The 21,336-nt window shown below is 40.9% G+C and overlaps 1 protein-coding gene across 3 annotated transcripts in view; it reads right to left on the bottom strand.

Moving 5' to 3' along the window:
• The window catches only part of RNF168 (ring finger protein 168), a 43,514-nt gene that overhangs the window by 17,055 nt on the left and 5,123 nt on the right, over positions 1-21,336 (bottom strand). For all 3 annotated transcript variants that reach the window (XM_032406809.1, XM_032406808.1, XM_032406807.1), the window contains one exon: positions 6,718-6,794. In XM_032406809.1, coding sequence (XP_032262700.1) covers positions 6,718-6,794 — 77 coding nt within the window. The remainder of the gene's footprint in view (positions 1-6,717; positions 6,795-21,336) is intronic.

The raw sequence follows: 21,336 nt of genomic DNA on the forward strand, positions 1-21,336 counted from the left end.
GAGGCAGAGGGAGAGAGAGAGAGAGAGAGAGAGAAGCAGACTCCCTGCTGATCAGGACCCCGAGACAGGGCTCGATCCCAGGACGTGGAGATCATGACCTGAGTCGAAGGCAGACGCTTCACCGACTGAGCCACCCAGGCACCCCTTACTTGCAATATTTCTCAAGAAGAATGGTAAAAGTAATAAAAAAGAACAAATTGGCAAGAATTAAAATGTTTCAAATGGAGTACAAATCTGAAGGCAAATTCCTGCCAAACAGTTCAAGATGTCTCTTCAAGGAAGCCTTCCCTAATCAGCCCAATGGAAATCTTGATCAAACCACCATCCCTCTTCACCGCAGTCCTACCAAACTTTCAATTACACTGTTATAATATTTGTGGAAATGTCTCTAGGTAATACCTTTCCCTGGTTAACTCAATGCTATGTGCTTACTAACTTAGGCCCAGATTTCTGAACCAAACGCTAACAAAGGGGATGGAATGATAAAAACTGAGACTAATCAGGGTCTAACCCTGAAGTTAGGAAGAATCCCTCAGGCCTAGTTGGCAGGAGTGGAGTGGCTGCTGAAGCAGCAGCCACAATGGTGATTATGTGATTTACAGATGAGGAAACAGACACAGAAAAGCAAGTAACTTTCTTTTTGAAAAGCAAGTAACTTTCTTAGATCATTAATTGGCAGAGTGGAGACTCAAACTCAAATTCTAAGACTTAAGGCCATGCTTGTGGTCATTTAAACTATACTTCCTGAAAGAAATAATACAAAAACCATTTTAGAAATCCAAAGGATTTGGGCGCCTGGGTGGCTCAGTTGGTTAAGCGACTGCCTTCGGCTCAGGTCATGATCCTGGAGTCCCGGGATCGAGTCCCACATCGGGCTCCCTGCTCAATAGGGAGTCTGCTTCTCCCTCTGACCCTCCCCCCTCTTATGAGCTCTCTCTCTCTCAAATGAATAAATAAAATCTTAAAAAAAAAAAAAAGAAAAAAGAAATCCAAAGGATTTGACTCAAGAATAAGTCCTTGATCCAGTTCAAGTGTAGGAGACATAAGGGAAAGTTTGTTAAAGACAAAGTTTTCGGGGTGCGTGGGTGGCTCAGTCGTTAAGCGTCTGCCTTTGGCTCAGGTCATGATCCCAGGGTCCTGGGATCGAGCCCCGCATCGGGCTCCCTGCTTGGCAGGAAGCCTGCTTCTCCCTCTCCCACTCCCCCTGCTTGTGTTCCTGCTCTTGCTGTGTCTCTCTCTGTCAAATAAATAAATAAAATCTTTAAAAAAATAAAATAAATAAAATAAAGACAAAGTTTTCTTTTTTTAATTTTTTTTATTGTTATGTTAATCCCCATACATTACATCATTAGTTTTAGATATAGTGTTCCATGATTCCTTGTTTGTGCATAACACCCAGTGCTCCATGCAGAACGTGCCCTCCTCAATACCCATCACCAGGCTAACCCATCCTCCCAACCCCCTCCCCTCTAGAACCCTCAGTTTGTTTTCCAGAGTCCATCGTCTCTCATGGTTCTTCTCCCCCTCCAATTTCCCCCCCTTCATTCTTCCCCTCCTGCTATATTCTTCTTCTTCTTTTTTTCTTTCTTAACATATATTGCATTATTTGTTTCAGAGGTACAGATCTGAGATTCAACAGTCTTGCACAATTCACAGCGCTTACCAGAACACATACCCTCCCCAGTGTCCATCACCCAGTCACCCCATCCCTCCCACCCCACCCCCCACTCCAGCAACCCTCAGTTGTTTCCTGAGATTAAGAATTCCTCATATCAGTGAGGTCATATGATACATGTCTTTCTCTGTTTGACTTATTTCGCTCAGCATAATACCCTCCAGTTCCATCCACGTCGTTGCAAATGGCAAGATCTTACTCCTTTTGATGGCTGCATAATATTCCATTGTATATATATACCACATCTTCTTTATCCATTCATCTGTTGATGGACATCTTGGCTCTTTCCACAGTTTGGCTATTGTGGACATTGCTGCTATAAACATCGGGGTGCACGTAGCCTTTCGGGTCCCTACTTTTGTATCTTTGGGGTAAATACCCAGTAGTGCAATTGCTGGATCGTATGGTAGCTCTATTTTCAACTTTTTGAGGAACCTCCATACTGTTTTCCAGAGTGGCTGCACCAGCTTGCATTCCCACCAACAGTGTAGGAGGGTTCCCCTTTCTCCGCATCCCCGCCAACATCTGTCATTTCCTGACTTGTTAATTTTAGCCATTCTGACTGGTGTGAGGTGGTATCTCATTGAGGTTTTGATTTGGATTTCCCTGATGCCGAGCGATATTGAACACTTTTTCATGTGTCTGTTGGCCGTTTGGATGTCTTCTTTGGAAAAATGTCTGTTCATGTCTTCTGCCCATTTCTTGATTGGATTCTTTGTTCTTTTGGTGTTGAGTTTGATGAGTTCTTTATAGATTTTGGATACTAGCCCTTTATCTGATAGGTCATTTGCAAATATCTTCTCCCATTCTGTCAGTTGTCTTTTGGTTTTGTTGACTGTTTCCTTTGCTTTGCAAAAGTAAAGACAAAGTTTTCTTGCTCTTAAAAGAAAGTCATAGGAAAAGACTGCTGTTCCTTCCTTTGCATGTTGTATATGCACCTGAGGTTCAAAACTGTGCAGCCATTTTGCTATTAGCCTGAACTAAAGTACCTGACAGAAGTTAGCAAAGAAATGGAGCTAGAGCTCTGAATGAAACCAACCCTGAAGCCCCTACTACCTTTGGAATTCCAGTTAATTACAATGTTCTTATTTAAGGTAGTTTAAGTTGGGTTTTCTTTTACTTCTAGTCAAAAGCATCTTTATAGAACCTGTTCTCACTACACTGTTGTAAGGACTAGATTATTCCTTTAAAACCTTTACTTAAGGGACGCCTGGGTGGCTCAGTCGGTTGGGCGTCTGCCTTCGATTCAGGTCATGATCCCAGGGTCCTGGGATCGAGTCCTGCATAGGGCTCCTTGCTAGACAAAGGAGCCCGCTTCTCCCTCTGCCTGCCGCTCCCCCTGCTTGTGCTCTCTCGCTCTGACAAATAAATCAATCTTAAAAAAAAAAAAAACCCTTACTTAAGGGGGCACCTGAGTGGTGCAGTCAGTTAAGCATCCAACTCTTGGTTTCAGCTCAGGTCGTGATCTCAGGGTTGTGAGCTTGAGCCCCACGTCAGGCTCCAAGCTCAGTGTGGACTCTGCTTGAGATTCTTTCTCCCTCTCCCTCTGCCCCTCCTGCTCATGTTTTCTCTCTCTCAAATAAATAAATCTTAAAAAAAATAAAATAAAACCTTACTTAAGGACACTGCTTAGACCATATGTTGACAATTAAGTTAACCATCATAACTATTTATTTATTTTTTAAGATTTTACTTATTTATTTGAGAGAGAGAGAGAGAGCACAGCGGGGCGAAGAGTAGAGGGAGAGGGAGAAGCAGACTCCCCACTGATCAGGGAGCCCGATGCGGGACTCGATCCCAGGACTCCGGGATAATGACCTGAGCCAAAGGCAGACACTTAACCAACTGAGCCACCAGGTGCTCCGGCCATCATAATTATTATTTTAGGTCTTCTGGAACTTGCATGGTCCAATACAGTAGCCACTAGCAAAGGCAGCTATTGAGTAGTTGAACTGTGACTAGTCCAAATCTATATGTAGTATTAAGTACGAAATACACAAAAGGTTTTGAAGACCCAGTAAGAAAAAATAATGTAAAGCCTTTAGATGTTTATACTTTATATGCTCTTCTGTAAACACTACCCCCCTCTTTTCTCATTAGGTTCTTCACAATTAGCCCTTCATGCTCTCCTCATCTACACTCATTATTTGTGTCCCCCAAAATTCATATGCTGAAGCCCTAATCCCTGATGTGACAATATGTGGAGGTAAGGGCCTTTGGGAGGTAACTGGGTTATAAGGGTGAAGCCCCTATGAAAGGGATTAGCATCCTTATAAGGAAGAAACATGAGAGAAATAATCTTTCTCTCCTATGTGAGGACATAACGAATAGGCAGCTGTCTACAAGCCAGGAAGCACGCCATCATCCAACAGCAGATCTGCCTGTGCCTCAATCTTGTACTTTCCAGATCCAGAACTGTGAGAAATAAATGTTTTTTGTTTAAGCCAACCAGTTTATGGTATTTTTGTTATAGCAGCCCCAATGGAATAAGACACCCATAATCTATCACCCTTTTTCCATCCTTTAAGCTCAAAGCTTCAGGGAAATGAAAAAAATCTTTCATAATTAAATGCTTAAGAATCACTATCAAAAACTAACTCAATAAAAAATTCACAAGCTAGCAAGATATAAAATAAGCAAAACTCAATTACATCCACATACAGAAATAATAACCAGTTAGTAGTTTTAACAGTTGAGAAGACAAAAATGATGTAGAAAAATTGGCAAAAGACACGGACAATTCACCCCGCAAAAATTATAAAAATGTCCCTTAATTATATGAAAATATAATTTTCCTCATAATAAGAAAAATAGCAAGTAAATCTGCACAGATAGGACTTCCAGCTTCTAGTAATGCTGGAATAAAACACTGGTGGAAGACATCTTCCAACAGAATACAATTTTAAAACCTGGAAATTATATAATAAGCAACCACCAAAGGAACTGGAGAGTGAACATAATCAGACAAACTGCTCCTCCTGGTTTTAAGCCTGGAGCTAACATAATCTAACACCCGTGGAGGAAACTGACCCAGACTTAGGGTCACTTGATATTCTAAAAGGTTCACAGACAATTTACTGGGGAAAAGATGCTCGTTACAATACATGGGGGTAGAATAAGGGAATATTTGTATGAGGAAAAAAAAAAAAATCAATCTCAACTCCTACCTCATGTCATACTCAAAAACTAACTGAATGGATTACAGATCTAAACACAAGAACTAAAACAAATTTTGGAAGAAACTTTTGTGACCTTGGGTTAAACAAAGTTACCAAACTGTATACCGGGCGCCTGGGTGGCTCAGCTGGTTGAGTGACTGCCTTCGGCTCGGGTCATGAACCTGGAGTCCTGGGATCGAGTCCCACATAGGGTTCCTGGCTCAGCTGGGAGCCTGCTTCTCCCTCTGACCCTTCTCCCCTCTCATGCTGTTTCTCTCTCTCTCTCAAATAAATAAATAAATAAAATCATTAAAAAATTTTTTCTTTAAAAAAACTGTATTATCTAGAATTAGTAAATTTTCCTATACTGAAATTTACTATAGATAAATTCTACCTCAACAAAGTATTTTTTTAAAAGAAAAACTATGCCAATACCATTTCTCACCCATCAGATTAGCAAAAATTTAAAAGCCTGACAGTACTCTGTTGGCAAGGGTGTTTTGAAACAGGCATTCTCATTGAAAATGCAAAATGGGGGGCACCTGGGTGGCTCAGTCGGTTAAGCGTCTGCCTTCGGCTCAGGTCATGATCCCAGGGTCCTGGGATCGAGCCCCGCATCGGGCTCCCTGCTCGGCGGGGAGCCTGCTTCTCCCTCTCTCTCTGCTGCTTCCCCTGCTTGTGCTCTATCCCTCTCTCTCTCTCAAATAAATAATAAAATCTTAAAAAAAAAAAAGAAAATGCAAAATGGTACCCCTATAAAGGGGAATTTGGCAGTTCTAACAAATCTACATGTCATTTACCTGAAACTTGGCAATCTCACGTCTAGAAATTTACCCTGAAGATCTATATGCACAGTATTGCAGTATTATTTGTAATTAGAAAATACTGGAAACTATCTTACTATCTTACCCTCTCTTGAATAATATGGAGTGATTTCCAGGGGATATTACCAAGTAAAAAAAGCAAAGTTCAAAAGAATATATAGTATGCAATATTCAATAAACAAGAGCAGTTATATATCTATTTGTCTTTACAAAAAACACCAAAGGAAGGATAAACTACACAGTGATAAAATTAGTTATCTACAGTGTGGTGGACACAGGGTGGATAAGGTACAGGAGGGAGTATCCACTCTGAGAATAACTTTTTATGTTATTTTTACTTTGGGGTGCATGTTAATATTCTACACATTTAAAAAATATACAAATAAATTAATAAAAATGGGAAGGGAAAATGAAAAAAAATCTATCACATAAGAGCACAAATTATATATAAATAAAGCTAGTAACTACTGTGAACAAATGTAAAAAACAGGGGCGCCTGGGTGGCTCAGTCGTTTCGCGTCTGCCTTCGGCTCAGGTCATGATCCCAGGGTCCTGGGATCGAGCCCCACATCGGGCTCCCTGCTCAGCGGGAAGCCTGCTTCTCCCTCTCCCACTCCCCCCGCTTGTGTTCCTGCTCTCGCTATCTCTCTGTCAAATAAATAAAATCTTTCAAAAAAAAAAAAAGAAAAAGAAAAAAAAATGTAAAAAACAGAGCCTTTGTAAAGTACATTAAAATTTATATTTCAATATATATTATTTATACAGGCATATATGGGGCACCTGGGTGCTCAGTCAGTTAAACGATTTTGGCTCAGGTCATGATCTAAGGGTTATGGGCTCAAGCCCCTCATGGGGCACCACACTGAGTGCTGAGCATGGAGCCTGCTTAAGAGTCTCTCTCTCTCTTTCCCTCTGCCCCTTCCCCCACCATGGCACATGCATACACTGTCTCTAAAAATGAATAAAATATTTTTTTAAACAAACACAAAACTGTATGTAAAATATGAAACTGAAAGCACAAGAGAATTCTTCCAAAAAAGAATAACTACTTAGTACCTACCTTGCTTATCTCCTCCTCATATTCTCTTCTCAATTCCCCGGGTCTACTTAATAAGCGAACTGGCTGACAGTCATCAACTGTTTCAGATCAAGAAAGAAAATAATATTATAGGCAACACAGAATTTTATGGCTAGCTTTGGTTTTTCATTAAACCTGTATTAATATGAAAACGTGAAATTAGAATAAATGTACAATTATTAATAGCTATAGCAATACCTTCTCTGTGGAGTGCCATTTTATTTTTTTTTCTAAAGATTTTATTTTAAAAATAATTTTAAGTAACTCTACACCCAACATATAGCTCAAACTTACAACCCCGAGATCAAGAGTCGCATGTTCTACTGACTGTGCCAGCCATGAGCCCCTATGAAATTCCACTTTATTTTATTTTTTAAAGATTTATTTATTTGAGACAGCGAGCACGCACACAAGTGGGGGAGGGGCAGAGGGAGAAGATGACTCTCCCCTGAGCAGGGAGCCCAACAAGGGGCTCAATCCCAGGACCCCGGGATCATGACCTGAGCCGAAGGCAGACCCTTAACCAACTGAGCCACCCAGGCACTCCTGGAATTTCATTTTAAAAGAAAGTCCAGGGGTGCCTGGCTGACTCAGTCAGTGGAGTGTGTAACTCTTGATGTTGGGGTCGTGAGTTTTTTTTTTTAAGATTTTATTTATCTATTCATGAGAGAGAGAGAGATGCAGAGGGAGAAACAGGCTCCCTGCTCCGCAGGACCCTGCCCCAGGACCCTGGGATTATGACCTGAGCTGAAGCCAGTCACTCAACCAACTGAGCCACCCAGGCGCCTTGGAGTCATGAGTTTGAGCTCCATGTTGGGTGTAGAGATTATAAACTTAAAAAAAAAAAAGAAAAGAAAAAGAAAGTCCAGAGGTTTTCTGGTTCAGAATGGCACATGAATACATATACTTAACTCTTGTTCTAGAATCTATTAAAATAACAGTATTAAAGGTATTTTTAAAAAGTAATCTTACAACAGCAAAGAGATTAGGGAAGGGTCAATCAGTAAAGAGGAAACTTTAACAAATTTCTAGAAAATGGGATGGTGATGTAAAAGAGACAACTTATACATCAGAATGAAGAAAAATGCAACCTTTGGAAAGGAAAGTGAGTCAGGAGATCTGCCCCGTATACTGGAAGAGCAGCTCAGACTCAAAAATACAAGGCACAATAGAGACCACAGTGAGTAAGTGTGGGACAGGGAATTAAAAGTTCATGATCTGTTAAATCAGAATACTTGGCTGGTAGGCATTTCTTCCTAAATGTGTGTATAAGTGCATATATGCACACTCAAAAGTTATTTTTAAAATTTTATTTATGTATTTATTTGAGAGAGAGCATGAGAACTTGCGTGAGCAGGGGACGGGCAAAGGGAGAGAAGCAGATTTCCTGTTGGGAGTGGAGCCTGACCAGGGGCTGAATCCCACAACCCTGAGATCATGACCTGAGCAGAAATCAAGAATCAGATGTTTAACCCACTGAGTCACCCAGGAGCCCCTCAAAAGTTATTTTTTAAAGAAACTGAATTGTCTGGACAGGGCCAAGAGAGCTAATATGAGAGGTAGTGACCCAGAGCAAAGCCCTCTAAAATGTGGCACGTACGGTGGCGAAGCATAATGGCCAAGCATAACCTCAAACAATGTCTGCCAGTCACCACTGCCAATATATGTACAAGGAGCGTTATTCTAGGCCCTTATTTTTATTTATTTTTTTGAAGGGCCTCATTTTTAAATGTGAAAGTAAAACCAAGGATCATCGGACATTTCAAACGAATCTACAGGATTAAAGAAACACTAAGCCACAAAGAGGGGAAAAAAATCATCTCGAGTTAAATCTAGAAAAAGAGAACACAACTGCTCTTTTACAGGGGCGGCTACTACTCAACTCCAGCTGACTACTGCCCCGGGGAAACTTGGGTCGTCCTTGCCATATTTTCTAATTTTTTCAAAACAATCCGGAAATCTGTATTTTATTTTATTTTTTTAAGATTTTATTTATTTATTTGACAGAGAGAGAGAGACACAGCGAGAGAGGGAACACAAGCAGGGGGAGTGGGAGAGGGAGAAGCAGGCTTCCCGCAGAGCAGGGAGCCCGATGCGGGGCTCGATCCCAGGACCCTGGGATCATGACCTGAGCTGAAGGCAGCCGCTTAACGACTGAGCCACCCAGGCGCCCCCTGTAGTTTTCTTTTTAACACAAGTTTTGATTGTTGTTTTTATGGTGGTAAAATGCATATAACAGAAAATTTACCACTCAAACCTCTTTTTTAAAGATTTTATTTATTCATTTATTTATTTATTTATTTTAGAGAGAAAGCGAGTTGGGAGAGAAGCAGAGGGAGTGGGAGAGAGCTCTCAAGCTGACTCTCCACTGAGCGTGGAGCCCCAGGCAGGGTTCAGCCTCATGACACTGAGATCATGACCTGAGCCGAAATCAAGAGCCAGGCCAAGTTTGGCCTTCATATATTTTGTAAAGGAAGTGTTATTGGAACAGAGGCACTCATCTATATCAATGGCTGGTTTTGTGCTTACAATGGCAGGAGTTGAGTCACTGCAACAAAGACTACATTGCCCACAAAGCATAAAATATTTATTATCTTGCCCTTTATGGGAAAAATTTGCCACCCCCTGAGCTGTCACATCTGTTATTACACTACCTCTCTACACATACCCTATCCTCCTTTTTTTGAAGTGCTATCATTGAAGTGCTGCTGTCCCTCCTGTCTTCCTGGGCTTCGTTTCTAGCCCCTACTATTTTTTTCAGGAGACATATATTTCTCTCTCCTGTATTTCCCACTGTATTGCCTCAAATGAATCCTCAACAGCTAAAATAAGAATTTGGCATACTTCATTGCTACCTGTTACGGAGTTACATTACTGTTTTTAGTTCTACGAATTTGCAAACTGCTGGTCTGCAAGCCATGTAAAGCCTGCAGACATGTGTTATGTGACCCATTCAGTGCCAGCATTTAAAATTGGGAGATTTCTCTGTCAAATAAATAAAATCTTAAAAAAAAAAAAAAAGAAAAAGAAAACTACAGGAGGATGGCTTGTTTCCTTCCCCTTAGAGAGTAGCATGCTCTTTGTGGTCATTTTGTAGAACAAAAGCCACCTTGGATAATCACCCATTGTTAATGTTTTGGGTGGCAACACTGGATTTTTACTTAAAGATTTAAAATGGCTTTGGAATAAACATTAAAAAAGAAAAGAAAAAAGAAAACCATAGGGCTATAATGGAGACAGTTAAGGTTTCACAACAGTAAACCAAGATTTAATATCTAACCTAACTTCAGCTTCATCCCCCTCAAATGTAACCTTTAACCACCCAAACTGGAATTTCCTGTAGGCAATACCCTGAGAGGCCCCTTCCCCTTAGGAGGGCGACCTTGCCTAAACACTGCATTCCTTGCTAATAAATTATTATTTGTTTTTATGCTTTAAATGTTTTAAAATACTTGTGTTTTTAATTTATTTTAAATATTTATCTGTTTTTATTTAAGAGTGAGAGTGGGTGGGTGTGGGGGGAGAGGTTCAGAGGGAATCTCAAGCAGAATCTCAAGCCAACTCAACGCTGAGTGCCAAGCCTGATGTGGGGCTCGATCCCACAACCCTAAGATTGTGACCAGATTCGAAATCATGAGCCAGACTCTCAACCAACTGAGCCACCCAGGCACCCCATCATTTTTTAAATGGCTCTTCTCTGCCTTTCCTTCCCTGCAGCTCAGAGGAGCCCTCTACTGCTTGCTGGGTGAGATGCTGCCCAATTCATGAATCGTTCAATGAAGTCAATTACATCTTCAAATTTACTTGGTTAAATTTTGTTTTTTATTTTTTATTTTATTTTTTTTACAGATTTTTTTCCCAGTTTCTTTTTATTATTTATTTATTTGTTAGAGAGAAGGAGAGGCAGGCAGAGGGAGAAGCAGGCTCCCCGCTGAGCAGGGAGCCTGATGTGGGACTAGATCCCAGGACCCCGGGATCATGACCTGAGCCGAAGGCAGACGCTTCACCGACTGAGCCACCCAGGCGTCCCTAAATTTTGTTTTTTAATACTTCTATATGATATCAAACATCACAAAATTAAAAACAAACAACAAACTGGGAGGAGTTATTTGCAAATACATAAATCAATAGAGAATTAAATTAAATTTTCCCACTGTACTTAATATTGCTCTCTTACAGTGAGTGTACTTCCTGAGCAGCCAAGATTCATTAAAGGAATTTTATCCTCATACTCTTTATTTTATTCTGAAAGAAAAATCCAAGTTAACCAAAGAACTGAATGTTCAAAACTGGACCAAAACCAAAAATCACAATAAACCTAACTTGAACAATTAAGTTGTTTATAAAATTACTTTCATCACTCAATTTGATTCTGCTTGCATCATCATGGAAATAAAGTTTTCTTCTCCCAATTAAATTTGGTCATCTAATCTTCCTCTAAAGCCTGTAGGGTTCCTTGATTCTTCTTAGCTTCTGGTGGTTTACCAGCAATCTTTGGTATTCATTGGCTTGTAGATGAATCACTCGAACCCTCTGTCTTCACAAACAATCCGGAAATCCATATTTTATTTTATTTTTTTTAAGATTTTATTTTTTTTTAAAGATTTTATTTATTTATTTGACAGACAGATAGACAGAAGAGCACAAGCAGAGGGAGTGGCAGAGGGAGAGGGAGAAGCAGGCTCTGCACTGAGCAGGGAACCCGATGCAGGACTCCATCCCAGGACCCTGAGATCATGACCTGAGCCGAAGGCAGACTCTTAACCATCTGAGCCACCCAGGTGCCCTTTTTTTAAGATTTTATTTATTTATTTGACAGAGAGACACAGCGAGAGAGGGAACCCACTGTGGGTTTTTATATCATCCTCCTTCTGTGTGTGTCTGTCTCTGCTCAAATCCCCCCCCCCCTTTTAAAGATTTTATTTATTTGACAGAGAGAGAGAGACGGCGAGAGAGGGAACACAAGCAGGGGAAGTGGGAGAGGGAGAAGCAGGGTTCCCGCCGAGCAGGGAGCCCGATGCGGGGCCCGATCCCAGGACCCCAGGACCACAACCCGAGCTGAAGGCAGATGCCCAACGACTGAGCCACCCAGGCGCCCCTCAAATTTCCCTTTTTTTTTTTTTTTTAAAGATTTTATTTATTTATTTGAGAGAGAGAATGAGAGAGAGAGAGCACATGAGAAGGGGGAGGGTCAGAGGGAGAAGCAGACTCCCTGCTGAGCAGGGAGTCCAATGCCGGACTCGATCCTGGGACTCCAGGATCATGACCTGAGCCGAAGGCAGTCGCTTAACCAACTGAGCCACCCAGGCGCCCTCAAATTTCCCTTTAATGAGGACACCAGTCACAATGGATTAGGGCCCACAACACCAATGACCTAAACTTGACTAACTCTGTAAAGATCCTATTTCCAAATAAGGTCTGAAGCATTAGAGGCTAGACTTCAACATATCTTTTTAAGAAAACACAATTCAACATATAACAACGTATAATTGGTCCTCAACAAAAAACTATAAAATATTACTGAGAGAAATTGAAGACCTAAATGAATGGAGAGAGAGCCTATTTTCATAGGTACAAAGGCCCTATGTTGTTACAATGTCAATTCTCCCCAAATTGATCTAAAGATTCAACACAACCCAAATCAACCCCTACTATGCTTTTGCTAGAAAATGACAGGTTGATGAAAAAAATCTACATGAAAATAGAAAGGACCTAGAATACCCAAAACAAACATGAAAAATAATAATAAAGTTGGAGAGCTATTACTATGTGACTTCAAGACTTTCTATAAAGCCACAGCAATCAATAGTGTGATTTTAACATTAAAATCAACAAATCAATGGAACAGAATAGACCCACACTGTGTAAGGAAAGCCATTTCAATAAAGATACAGGAATAAGTGATATTCATATAGGAAAAAATTAACCTCAACCCCTATCTCACACAATATTCAAAAAATTTGAAATGGACCATAAACCTAAACAAAAGCTAAAACTTTATAAAGATTTTAGAAAAAAACATAGAAATACTTTTTTCAAAGATTTATTTATTTGAGAGAGAGTGCAGGTGTGTGCGTGGGGGTGGTGGGGTAGGGGATGGGAAGAGGGAGAGAGAATCCCAAGCAGACTTCCTGCTGAGCCCAGAGCCTGATGTGGGGCCCAATCCCATGACCCATGAGATCATGACCTGAGCCAAAACCAAGAGCTGGATGCTTAACTGACTGAGCCACCCAGGTGCCCCAGAAATATTTTAATATTACTACAGAGGATAAAGTTTTTTAGGACACAGAAAGTCATAACCATAAAAGGAAAAGTTCATTAATTAGACTTCATGAAAATTAAAAATTTCAGCTCGGGGCGCCTGGGTGGCTCAGTCGTTAAGCGTCTGCCTTTGGCTCAGGTCATGGTCCCAGGGTCCTGGCATAGAGCCCCACATCGGGCTCCCTGCTTTGGCGGGAAGCCTGCTTCTCCCACTCCCACCCCCCTGCTTGTGTTCCCTCTCTCGCTGTGTCTCTCTCTGTCAAATAAATAAAATCTTCAAAAATAAATAAATAAAATAAATAAAAAATAAAAATTTCAGCTCAAAAGACTACCTGGCTGGCTCAGTCAGTGGAGCATGAGACTCTTGATCCTGAGGCTGTGAGTCTGAACCCCATGTTGGGTGTAGAGATTACCTCAAGAAAAAAAAAAAAAGATCTTGAAAAAAATTTTCAGCTCATCAAGACACCATTAAGAAAATAAGCACAATAAGTAAATAAATAAAATCTTTAAAAAATAATAATACACAAAGATAACTCAAGAAGTAAAAGATTCAGACACTTCATAATGGAAGATATATAAATGATTCAACATCATCAGTCACCAGGAAATGCAAATTAAAAGTACAATGAGATTGGACTACAAATCAATCAGAATGGTTAAAATTAAATAGATAACACCAAATGTTGGTGAGCATGTTGTAAATGAACTGAAGGTGTCCCCCCGACAAATTCTATGTTGAAACCCTAATCTAACCCTATGGTATTTGGAGGTTAAGCTTTGGGAAGTAATTAGGTCAGAAGGGTAGAGAGCCCTCCTGACTGGTTTTAGTGCCTTTACAAGAGGCCGGAGAGTGAGCCAGCTTTCCACCAGGTGAAGACATAACCAGGAAGAGGGCATCCACAAAGAATAAGTCAGACAGCATCTTGATCTTACACTTCCCAGCCGCTAGGACTATGAAAAAATAAATTTCTATGTTAAAGCCACCCAGTCTATATACTTTGTTACAGCAGCCCAAACTAAGACAGATGTGCAAAAACCAGAATTTGCAAACACTGTTGCTGGGATTAGAAAATAATACAACTATTTTGGAAAATGATAGTACATAGTTTCTTATACAACCAAGCATGTATCTACTCCGAGCAATTCTACTCCTAAGTATTTGCCCAAGAAAAAAATGAAAACACATGACTATAGAAAAACAAAACAACAACAAAAAACTATTACAAGAATCTTCAGAGCAACTTTATTCCTGTTAGCCCAAACTTGGAAACAGCTGAGACACCATGAAGTGCAGAACTGCCAACAAAGTATAATATAGTCAACCAGTAAGATGATACTTAAAAATAAAAAGAAATAAACTACTAATACCCACAAGATGAATCTCCAACATTATACTAAGTAAAAGAATCTTACGCTAAAGATATACACTGCATGATTACTATTATAGGTTGAATTGTGTCCCCCAAAAAGATACGTTGAAGTCCTAATACCTGTATTAAGAATGGGACCTTACTGGGAAACAGTTGTTGTGGACATAACGGACTTCATATTGGAGTAGGGTAGGCCCTTAATGCAGTATTAATGGTGTCCTTATAAAAAAGGAGAGAGATACAGAGTTGAGACAGTCATGCAGAGACAAACACAGAGGGAGAATGCCATGTGACTACGGAGGCAGAGATTGGAGTTATGCAGCTGCAAGCCAAGGAATACCATGAACTATCAGCAACACCCACGAGCTAAGAGAAAGTCATGAGAGAAGAGAAGAGAGAAGAGAAGAGAAGAGAAGAGAAGAAAGAAAGAGGCATGGAACAGATTCTCCTCTAGAGCCTTTAAGAGAACACATCCCTGTTGACACCTTGATTTTGGGCTTCTAGCCTCCAGAATTGTGGGAAAATAAATTTCTGTTAAGCCACCTAGTTTGTGGTACTTTATGTCAACCCTAGTAAACTAACAGAATTCCATGTATATGAAATTCTGGAAAAGGCAAAATGAATCTATGGTGGGAAAAAATAGAAACACTGGTCGACTTATGGAGGGTAGGGGTAGAGATTAACTGGAAAGGAATGAGGGTACCTTCAAGGGTGATGGTAATATTCTTTATTTTTATAAGGGTTCATGTTACAAAAGGTTATACAAATGTGAACACTCAGTGAAGGTACAACTAAGATTTGTGCATTTCACTGTATGTAAATTTACATTAAAACGAGTTATAAGCTAACACTGATCCCTCATAATATGTGTACTTACATTATTTAAAGGAAAAGTGAAATAAATGAAAAAAAAGATAGACTGACAGATGGACAGATGAAAGATCTGTGACACAGCAAATATAAAATACTGTCACGGGGGGGGGGGGGGGCGCCTGGGTGGCTCAGTCATTAAGCGACTGCCACCCAGATCCCGGGGTCCTGGGATCGAGCCCCGCATCGGGCTCTCTGCTCCGCGGGAAGCCTGCTTCTCCCTCTCCCATTCCCCCTGCTTGTGTTCCCTCTCTAGCTGCCTCTCTCTCTGTCAAATAAATAAATAAAATCTTAAAAAAAAAAAAAATACTGTCACGGGACACCTGGGTGGCTCACTCAGTTAAGTGTCTGCCTTTGGCTCATGTCATGATCCCAGGACTCTGGGATTGAGCCCCTCATCAGGCTCACTGCTCAGCAGGGAGCCTGCTTCTCCCTCTCCCTCTGCTTGTGCTCTCTCTCAAATAAATAAATAAATAAAATTTTAAAAATAAAATAAGATAAGAGAAAAGAGGAAAAGAAGAGAAGAGAGGAGGGGAGGGGAGGGGAGGGGAGGGGAGGGGAGGGGAGGAGAGAGGAGAGGAGAGGAGAGGAGAGGAGAGGAGAGAAGAGAAGAGAAAAGAAAAGAAAAAAGAAAAGAAAAAAGAAAAAAAGAAAATACTGTCGGGACGCCTGGGTGGCTCGGTCAGCTAAGCGTCTGCCTTCAGCTCAGGTCAAGATCCCAGGGTCCTGCTTCTCCCTCTGCCTGCTCTGCCTGCTGCTTCCCCTGCTTGTGCTCTCTCACTCTCTCTCTGACAAATAAATAAATAAAATCTTTAAAAATAAATAAATAAAAATAAAAATAAAATATTGTCACATCTGGTTATGGGTATATGAGAGTTCACTATAAAATTCTTTCAACTTTTCTGTATGTTTAACATTTTTTAAAAAAATTTTTTTCATAATAAAATGCTGAAAAAAATAAGTATACTACCAAAATTTCTTAAAAAAAAAAAAGAAACAGGGAAAATTGGACAGCCACATGCAGAAGAATGAAACTCGACCATTCTCTAACACCATTCACAAAGATAAACTCAAAGTGGATGAAAGACCTCAATGTGAGACAGGAATCCATCAAAATCCTAGAGGAGAACATAGGCAGTAACCTCTTTGACATCGGCCACAGCAACTTCTTTCAAGATACATCTCCAAAAGCTAGTGAAACAAAAGCAAAAATGAACTTTTGGGACTTCATCAAGATAAAAAGCTTCTGCACAGCAAAGGAAACAGTCAACAAAACAAAGAGGCAACCCACAGAATGGGAGAAGATATTTGCAAATGACACTACAGATAAAGGGCTGGTATCCAAGATCTATAAAGAACTTCTCAAACTCAACACCCAAAAAACAAATAATCAAGTCAAAAAGTGGGCAGAAGAGATGAACAGACACTTCTCTGAAGAAGACATACAAATGGCTAACAGACACATGAAAAAATGTTCATCATCATTAGCCATCAGGGAAATCCAAATCAAAACCACACTGAGATACCACCTTACACCAGTTAGAATGGCAAAAATGGACAGGGAAAGAAACAACAAATGTTGGAGAGGTTGTGGAGAAAGGGGAACCCTCTTACACTGTTGGTGGGAATGCAAGTTGGTACAGCCACTTTGGAAAACAGTGTGGAGGTTCCTCAAAAAGTTAAAAATAGAGCTACCCTATGACCCAGCAATTGCACTACTGGGTATTTACCCCAAAGACACAGATGTAGTGAAAACAAGGGCCATATGCACCCCAATGTTCATAGCAGCAATGTCCGCAATAGCCAAACTGTGGAAAGAGCCGAGATGCCCTTCAACAGATGAATGGATAAAGAAGATGTGGTCCATATATACGATGGAATATTACTCAGCCATCAGAAAGGATGAATACCCAACTTTTACATCAACATGGATGGGACTGGAGGAGATTATGCTAAGTGAAATAAGTCAAGCAGAGAAAGTCAATTATCATATGGTTTCACTTATTTGTGAAACATAAGGAATAACATGGAGGACATTAGGAGAAGGAAGGGAAAAATGGGCGGGGGGAATTGGGAGGGAGAGATGAACCATGAGAGACTATGGACCTGAGAAACAAACGGGGTTTTAGAGGGGGGGCGGGGTGTTGGTTAGCCCGGTGATGGGTATTAAGGAGGGCACGTACTGCATGGAGCACTGGGTGTTATACGAAAACAATGGATCGTGGATCACTACATCAAAAACTAATGATGGATTGTATGGTGACTAACATAACATAATAAAATTAAAAAAAAAAAAAAAAGAAACAAAGTGAAACCAAGTGTTGCCAGAATGTGGTTCAGCTACAACTCTCATACACTACTGGTATGAGTATAAATTGGTAAAACCACTTTGGAAAACTGTTTGGCAAGATCTCCTAAGGCCTACCCTACCTGTAACACCCACCATGGGGTAGTCTTAGGCTGTACTAAACATTTAAACTCAGAAAATGACCACAGGACCACATTTGGCATTAATCTAACAGCATGAGAGCAAGGAAGCCAGATAATTCTTGCTCTACAACAACCAACATTTCTTACAGCAACAATAAAGGCACAGGTTCCCCACAAGGAACATGCTCAGTTACAATGGTCACTATGCTCAGAGGAGCATAAAGCACAATATCCCAATCAGTATTTATATTTCCTTCCAATAGAGGGGCAATTTGTCAGCTGGGGATCATATTTCCCATTAAACAATGTTGCCTAGTAACATCATTAACATTCTTACCCTCAGGTTTTGGGGGAAACAAAACTAGAGATTTAATCAAAGGATGGATTCTCATCTAGCACAGGAAAGGATTTAACTTTTTTTTTAAAGATTTTATTTACTTGTCAGAGAAAGAGAGCACGCACAAGCAGGGGGAGTGGCAGGCAGAGGGAGAAGCAGGCTTCCCGCAGAGCAGGGAGCCTGACGTGGGACTCAATCCCAGGATCCTAGGATCATGACCTGAGCCGAAGGCAGACACTAACGTATTGAGCCACCCAGGAGTCCCAGGATTTAACTTTTTATTCACACTCTGTGACCCCCAAATTCCACGCTTAGATATATGAATATATCCAACAGAAATGGAGACATATGTTCACCAAAATACAAGTATAAAAATGTTACAGCACTATTCATAACAGCCCAAAATGCCCAATATCAATGGACACAGAATTCTTCATTGCTTTCACTATTTAATATCCACACAACATAGTACTATACAGCAATGAAAACAAACTGCATCACATATATCATGGATCAATCTCCCAATATAATGGTGAGCTAAAGAAGTCAGACACAAGATACAAGACTCCATTTTTTAAAAGGTTCAGAACGGGCGCCTGGGTGGCTCAGTCGTTAAGCGTCTGCCTTCGGCTCAGGTCATGATCCCAGGGTCCTGGGATCGAGCCCCGCATCGGGCTCCCTGCTCCTCAGGAGGCCTGCTTCTCCCTCTCCCACTCCCCCTGCTTGTGTTCCTGCTCTCTCTCTCTTTCTCTCTGTCAAATAAATAAATAAAATCTTTAAATATAAATAAATGAATGAATGAATGAATGAATGAATGGTTCAGAACAGGTAAAAGCAATCTGTGGTGTTACACATCAGAACAGGAGTTACCGGGACGGCAAGTGACTAGAGACTGGACCACAAGGAGAACTTAGGCATTCTGGTAAAGTTCTGGGTCTTGACCTGAATGCTGGTTATATAGACACTTTCACTTCAAAAACTCACTGAACTACAGATTTATGATTTGTACACCTTTTTTTTTTTTTTAAAGAGGGAGAGGAGGTGGGGAGAAAGAGAGCGTGCTCGAGCATGTGCACATGCACTTGGGCAGGGGAGGGAGGGGCAGAGGGAGAATCCCAAGCAGGTTCCATCTCACAACCCTGAGATCATGATCTGAGCCAAAATCAAGAGTTGGACACTTAACTGACTGAGCCACCCAGGAGTCCCTGATTTGTACACTTTTGTATGTATGTTATACTTAAATACAATTTATATGAAAAACAAAGCAAGGAGAACTAACATCCAGAACACTAAAGTGAGGAGATCTGTAGACCAGTTCTTCAACAAAACAACTACAACTGGAGAATGGTATAAATAACTGGTCATATAAAAATCCCTGGAAACTGTCCTAGGAACATACAGCAAATGAAGAAATATTTCCCCCCAAATTTACTAAATCTCAGTAAGAAAAATGAGAATCTTTGGCACTTGAGCCACAACCTTCCTCCCCCCCACTACCAAGCTAAACAAGATGGAGGCTCCACTCCAAGTGGGGTGGCCAAGCCAGGGCTCCATGTCTCCCCAGCTCCTGGTATAGGGGTATGGCATCCCTCTGGGAGGAACAAACTGCCAGCATGTCTTATCCCTTCCAGCTCACTGTTGCAGAGGCTGAATTCCAGGTAAGTGGACCTGAGACTGTGGGCTCCCTTCCTCCATCCACTTCATATGCACAGAAAGGAAGCATTACCCTAGGCACAGCAGGTAGAGAATACTAGGGCCCCATTGCCCTCATCACAGCTCATTCATAGGGCAAAGTTTCTAGGGCAGGCAAGCCAAGAAGACTGGAGGCTACTATGCCAGCCTACTGTCCTGTTCATAAAGAGAGAAGCCAGCCATTGTCTCTGCCTCTAGGTCTAGAGCACTGACTCAGATTTTGCCCAGGGAAGAGGCAGACCGTAAGAACTGAGAGCTCCAAAGATCTCCCGCAAAGAAAATAGGTTTATTTAGAACCGAATGTGGAAAAGTCCAAGCATAACACCAGTTTGGGCACCTGACCTGGGTGGCTCAGTTGGTTAAGCGTCTGCCTTTAGCTCAGGTCATGATCTCAGGATCCTGGGATGGAGCCCGCTTCTTCCTCTCCTTCTGCCCCTCCCCTACTCTCGTGGTTTTTTTTTTCCTTTCTCAAATAAATAAATTAAATCTTTATTAAAAAAAAAGAGAAAATAACACAAACTTTAGTGATAAGCACTTAAGGAAGGCTGATGGAGAGCTGTCAGCAAAATGGCAGAGCAGACAGCTCCAAGCTCTCATCCCTCCATAGAAATAAGAAAAACCAAGCAGAAACTATCAGAGCCAACATTGCCAGAACTTTGGAAAACAAAGGTTTACAGCAACCAAGAAAATAGTAAATCAAGAAAAAGGCAACTTCAAAATAGTAGGAAAGTTTTGTGGCATTTTTACTCTTGCCCCACCTCCTCCTCAGTGTAGTGGCAGTCTTGAAGGATATCTACATTCTGAGAATGGGACACCGGTTCTGGAGGGGGTGGAGCATACCCAGGGAAGACACAAGCTCCAAAAACACACAAGACCCCCAAACTTTCACCTTGGGCTGATTCCCTAGGCTCAGTGCAAGTCTGGCTAAGAACTGAAGGACTGCCTCCGCACTGAACCAATGTTCCCAGACAAAAAGGTGCTTTTTTGTTTCTTTTTGTTGTTTTTTTTAGCTCCTGACATGCAAGGAAATCTGTCAAAATGCTAACTGAAAACAAGCTAAAGCACAGAGACACAGATGACCACACACAACAAGGCATAGAGTCTTTACAAAAATAGTCTGGCAAAGTTAGTAAACAAATGGACTATCACAGCCTTCAACAATCAAAAAAAAAAAAAAAATGGTAAACTGGGATGCCTGGATGGCTCAGTTCGTTAAGTGTCTGCCTTTGGCTCTGGTTATGATCCCAGGATCCTGGGATGGAGCCCCACATCAGGCTCCTTGCTCAGTGGGGAGCCTGCTTCTCCCTCTGCCTGCCACTCCCCCCACCCCACTTGTGTGCTCTCTCTGACAAATAAATAAATTAAATCTTTAAGGAAAAAAAGGAAAGAAAAAAAGGTAAATTCTGGGGAAAGGGAAGACTGACTTATAGTATCACCACACTGTTACAGTCAAATGTCCAATTTTCTCAAAAAAAAAAAAAAAAAACACAAGGCATACAAAGAAACAAGAAAGTATGGACAATTCAAAGGAACAAAATAAATTAATAGAAACCATTTTTGAGGAGGTTCAGACATCAGATTTACTACCTAAAAACTTTAAAACAGCCATTTTATCAACAAATGGCACTGGGAAAACTGGGT

This window comes from Phoca vitulina, unplaced genomic scaffold, assembly GCF_004348235.1.
Source record: "Phoca vitulina isolate PV1807 unplaced genomic scaffold, GSC_HSeal_1.0 scaffold8, whole genome shotgun sequence".
Lineage (NCBI taxonomy): Eukaryota > Metazoa > Chordata > Mammalia > Carnivora > Phocidae > Phoca > Phoca vitulina.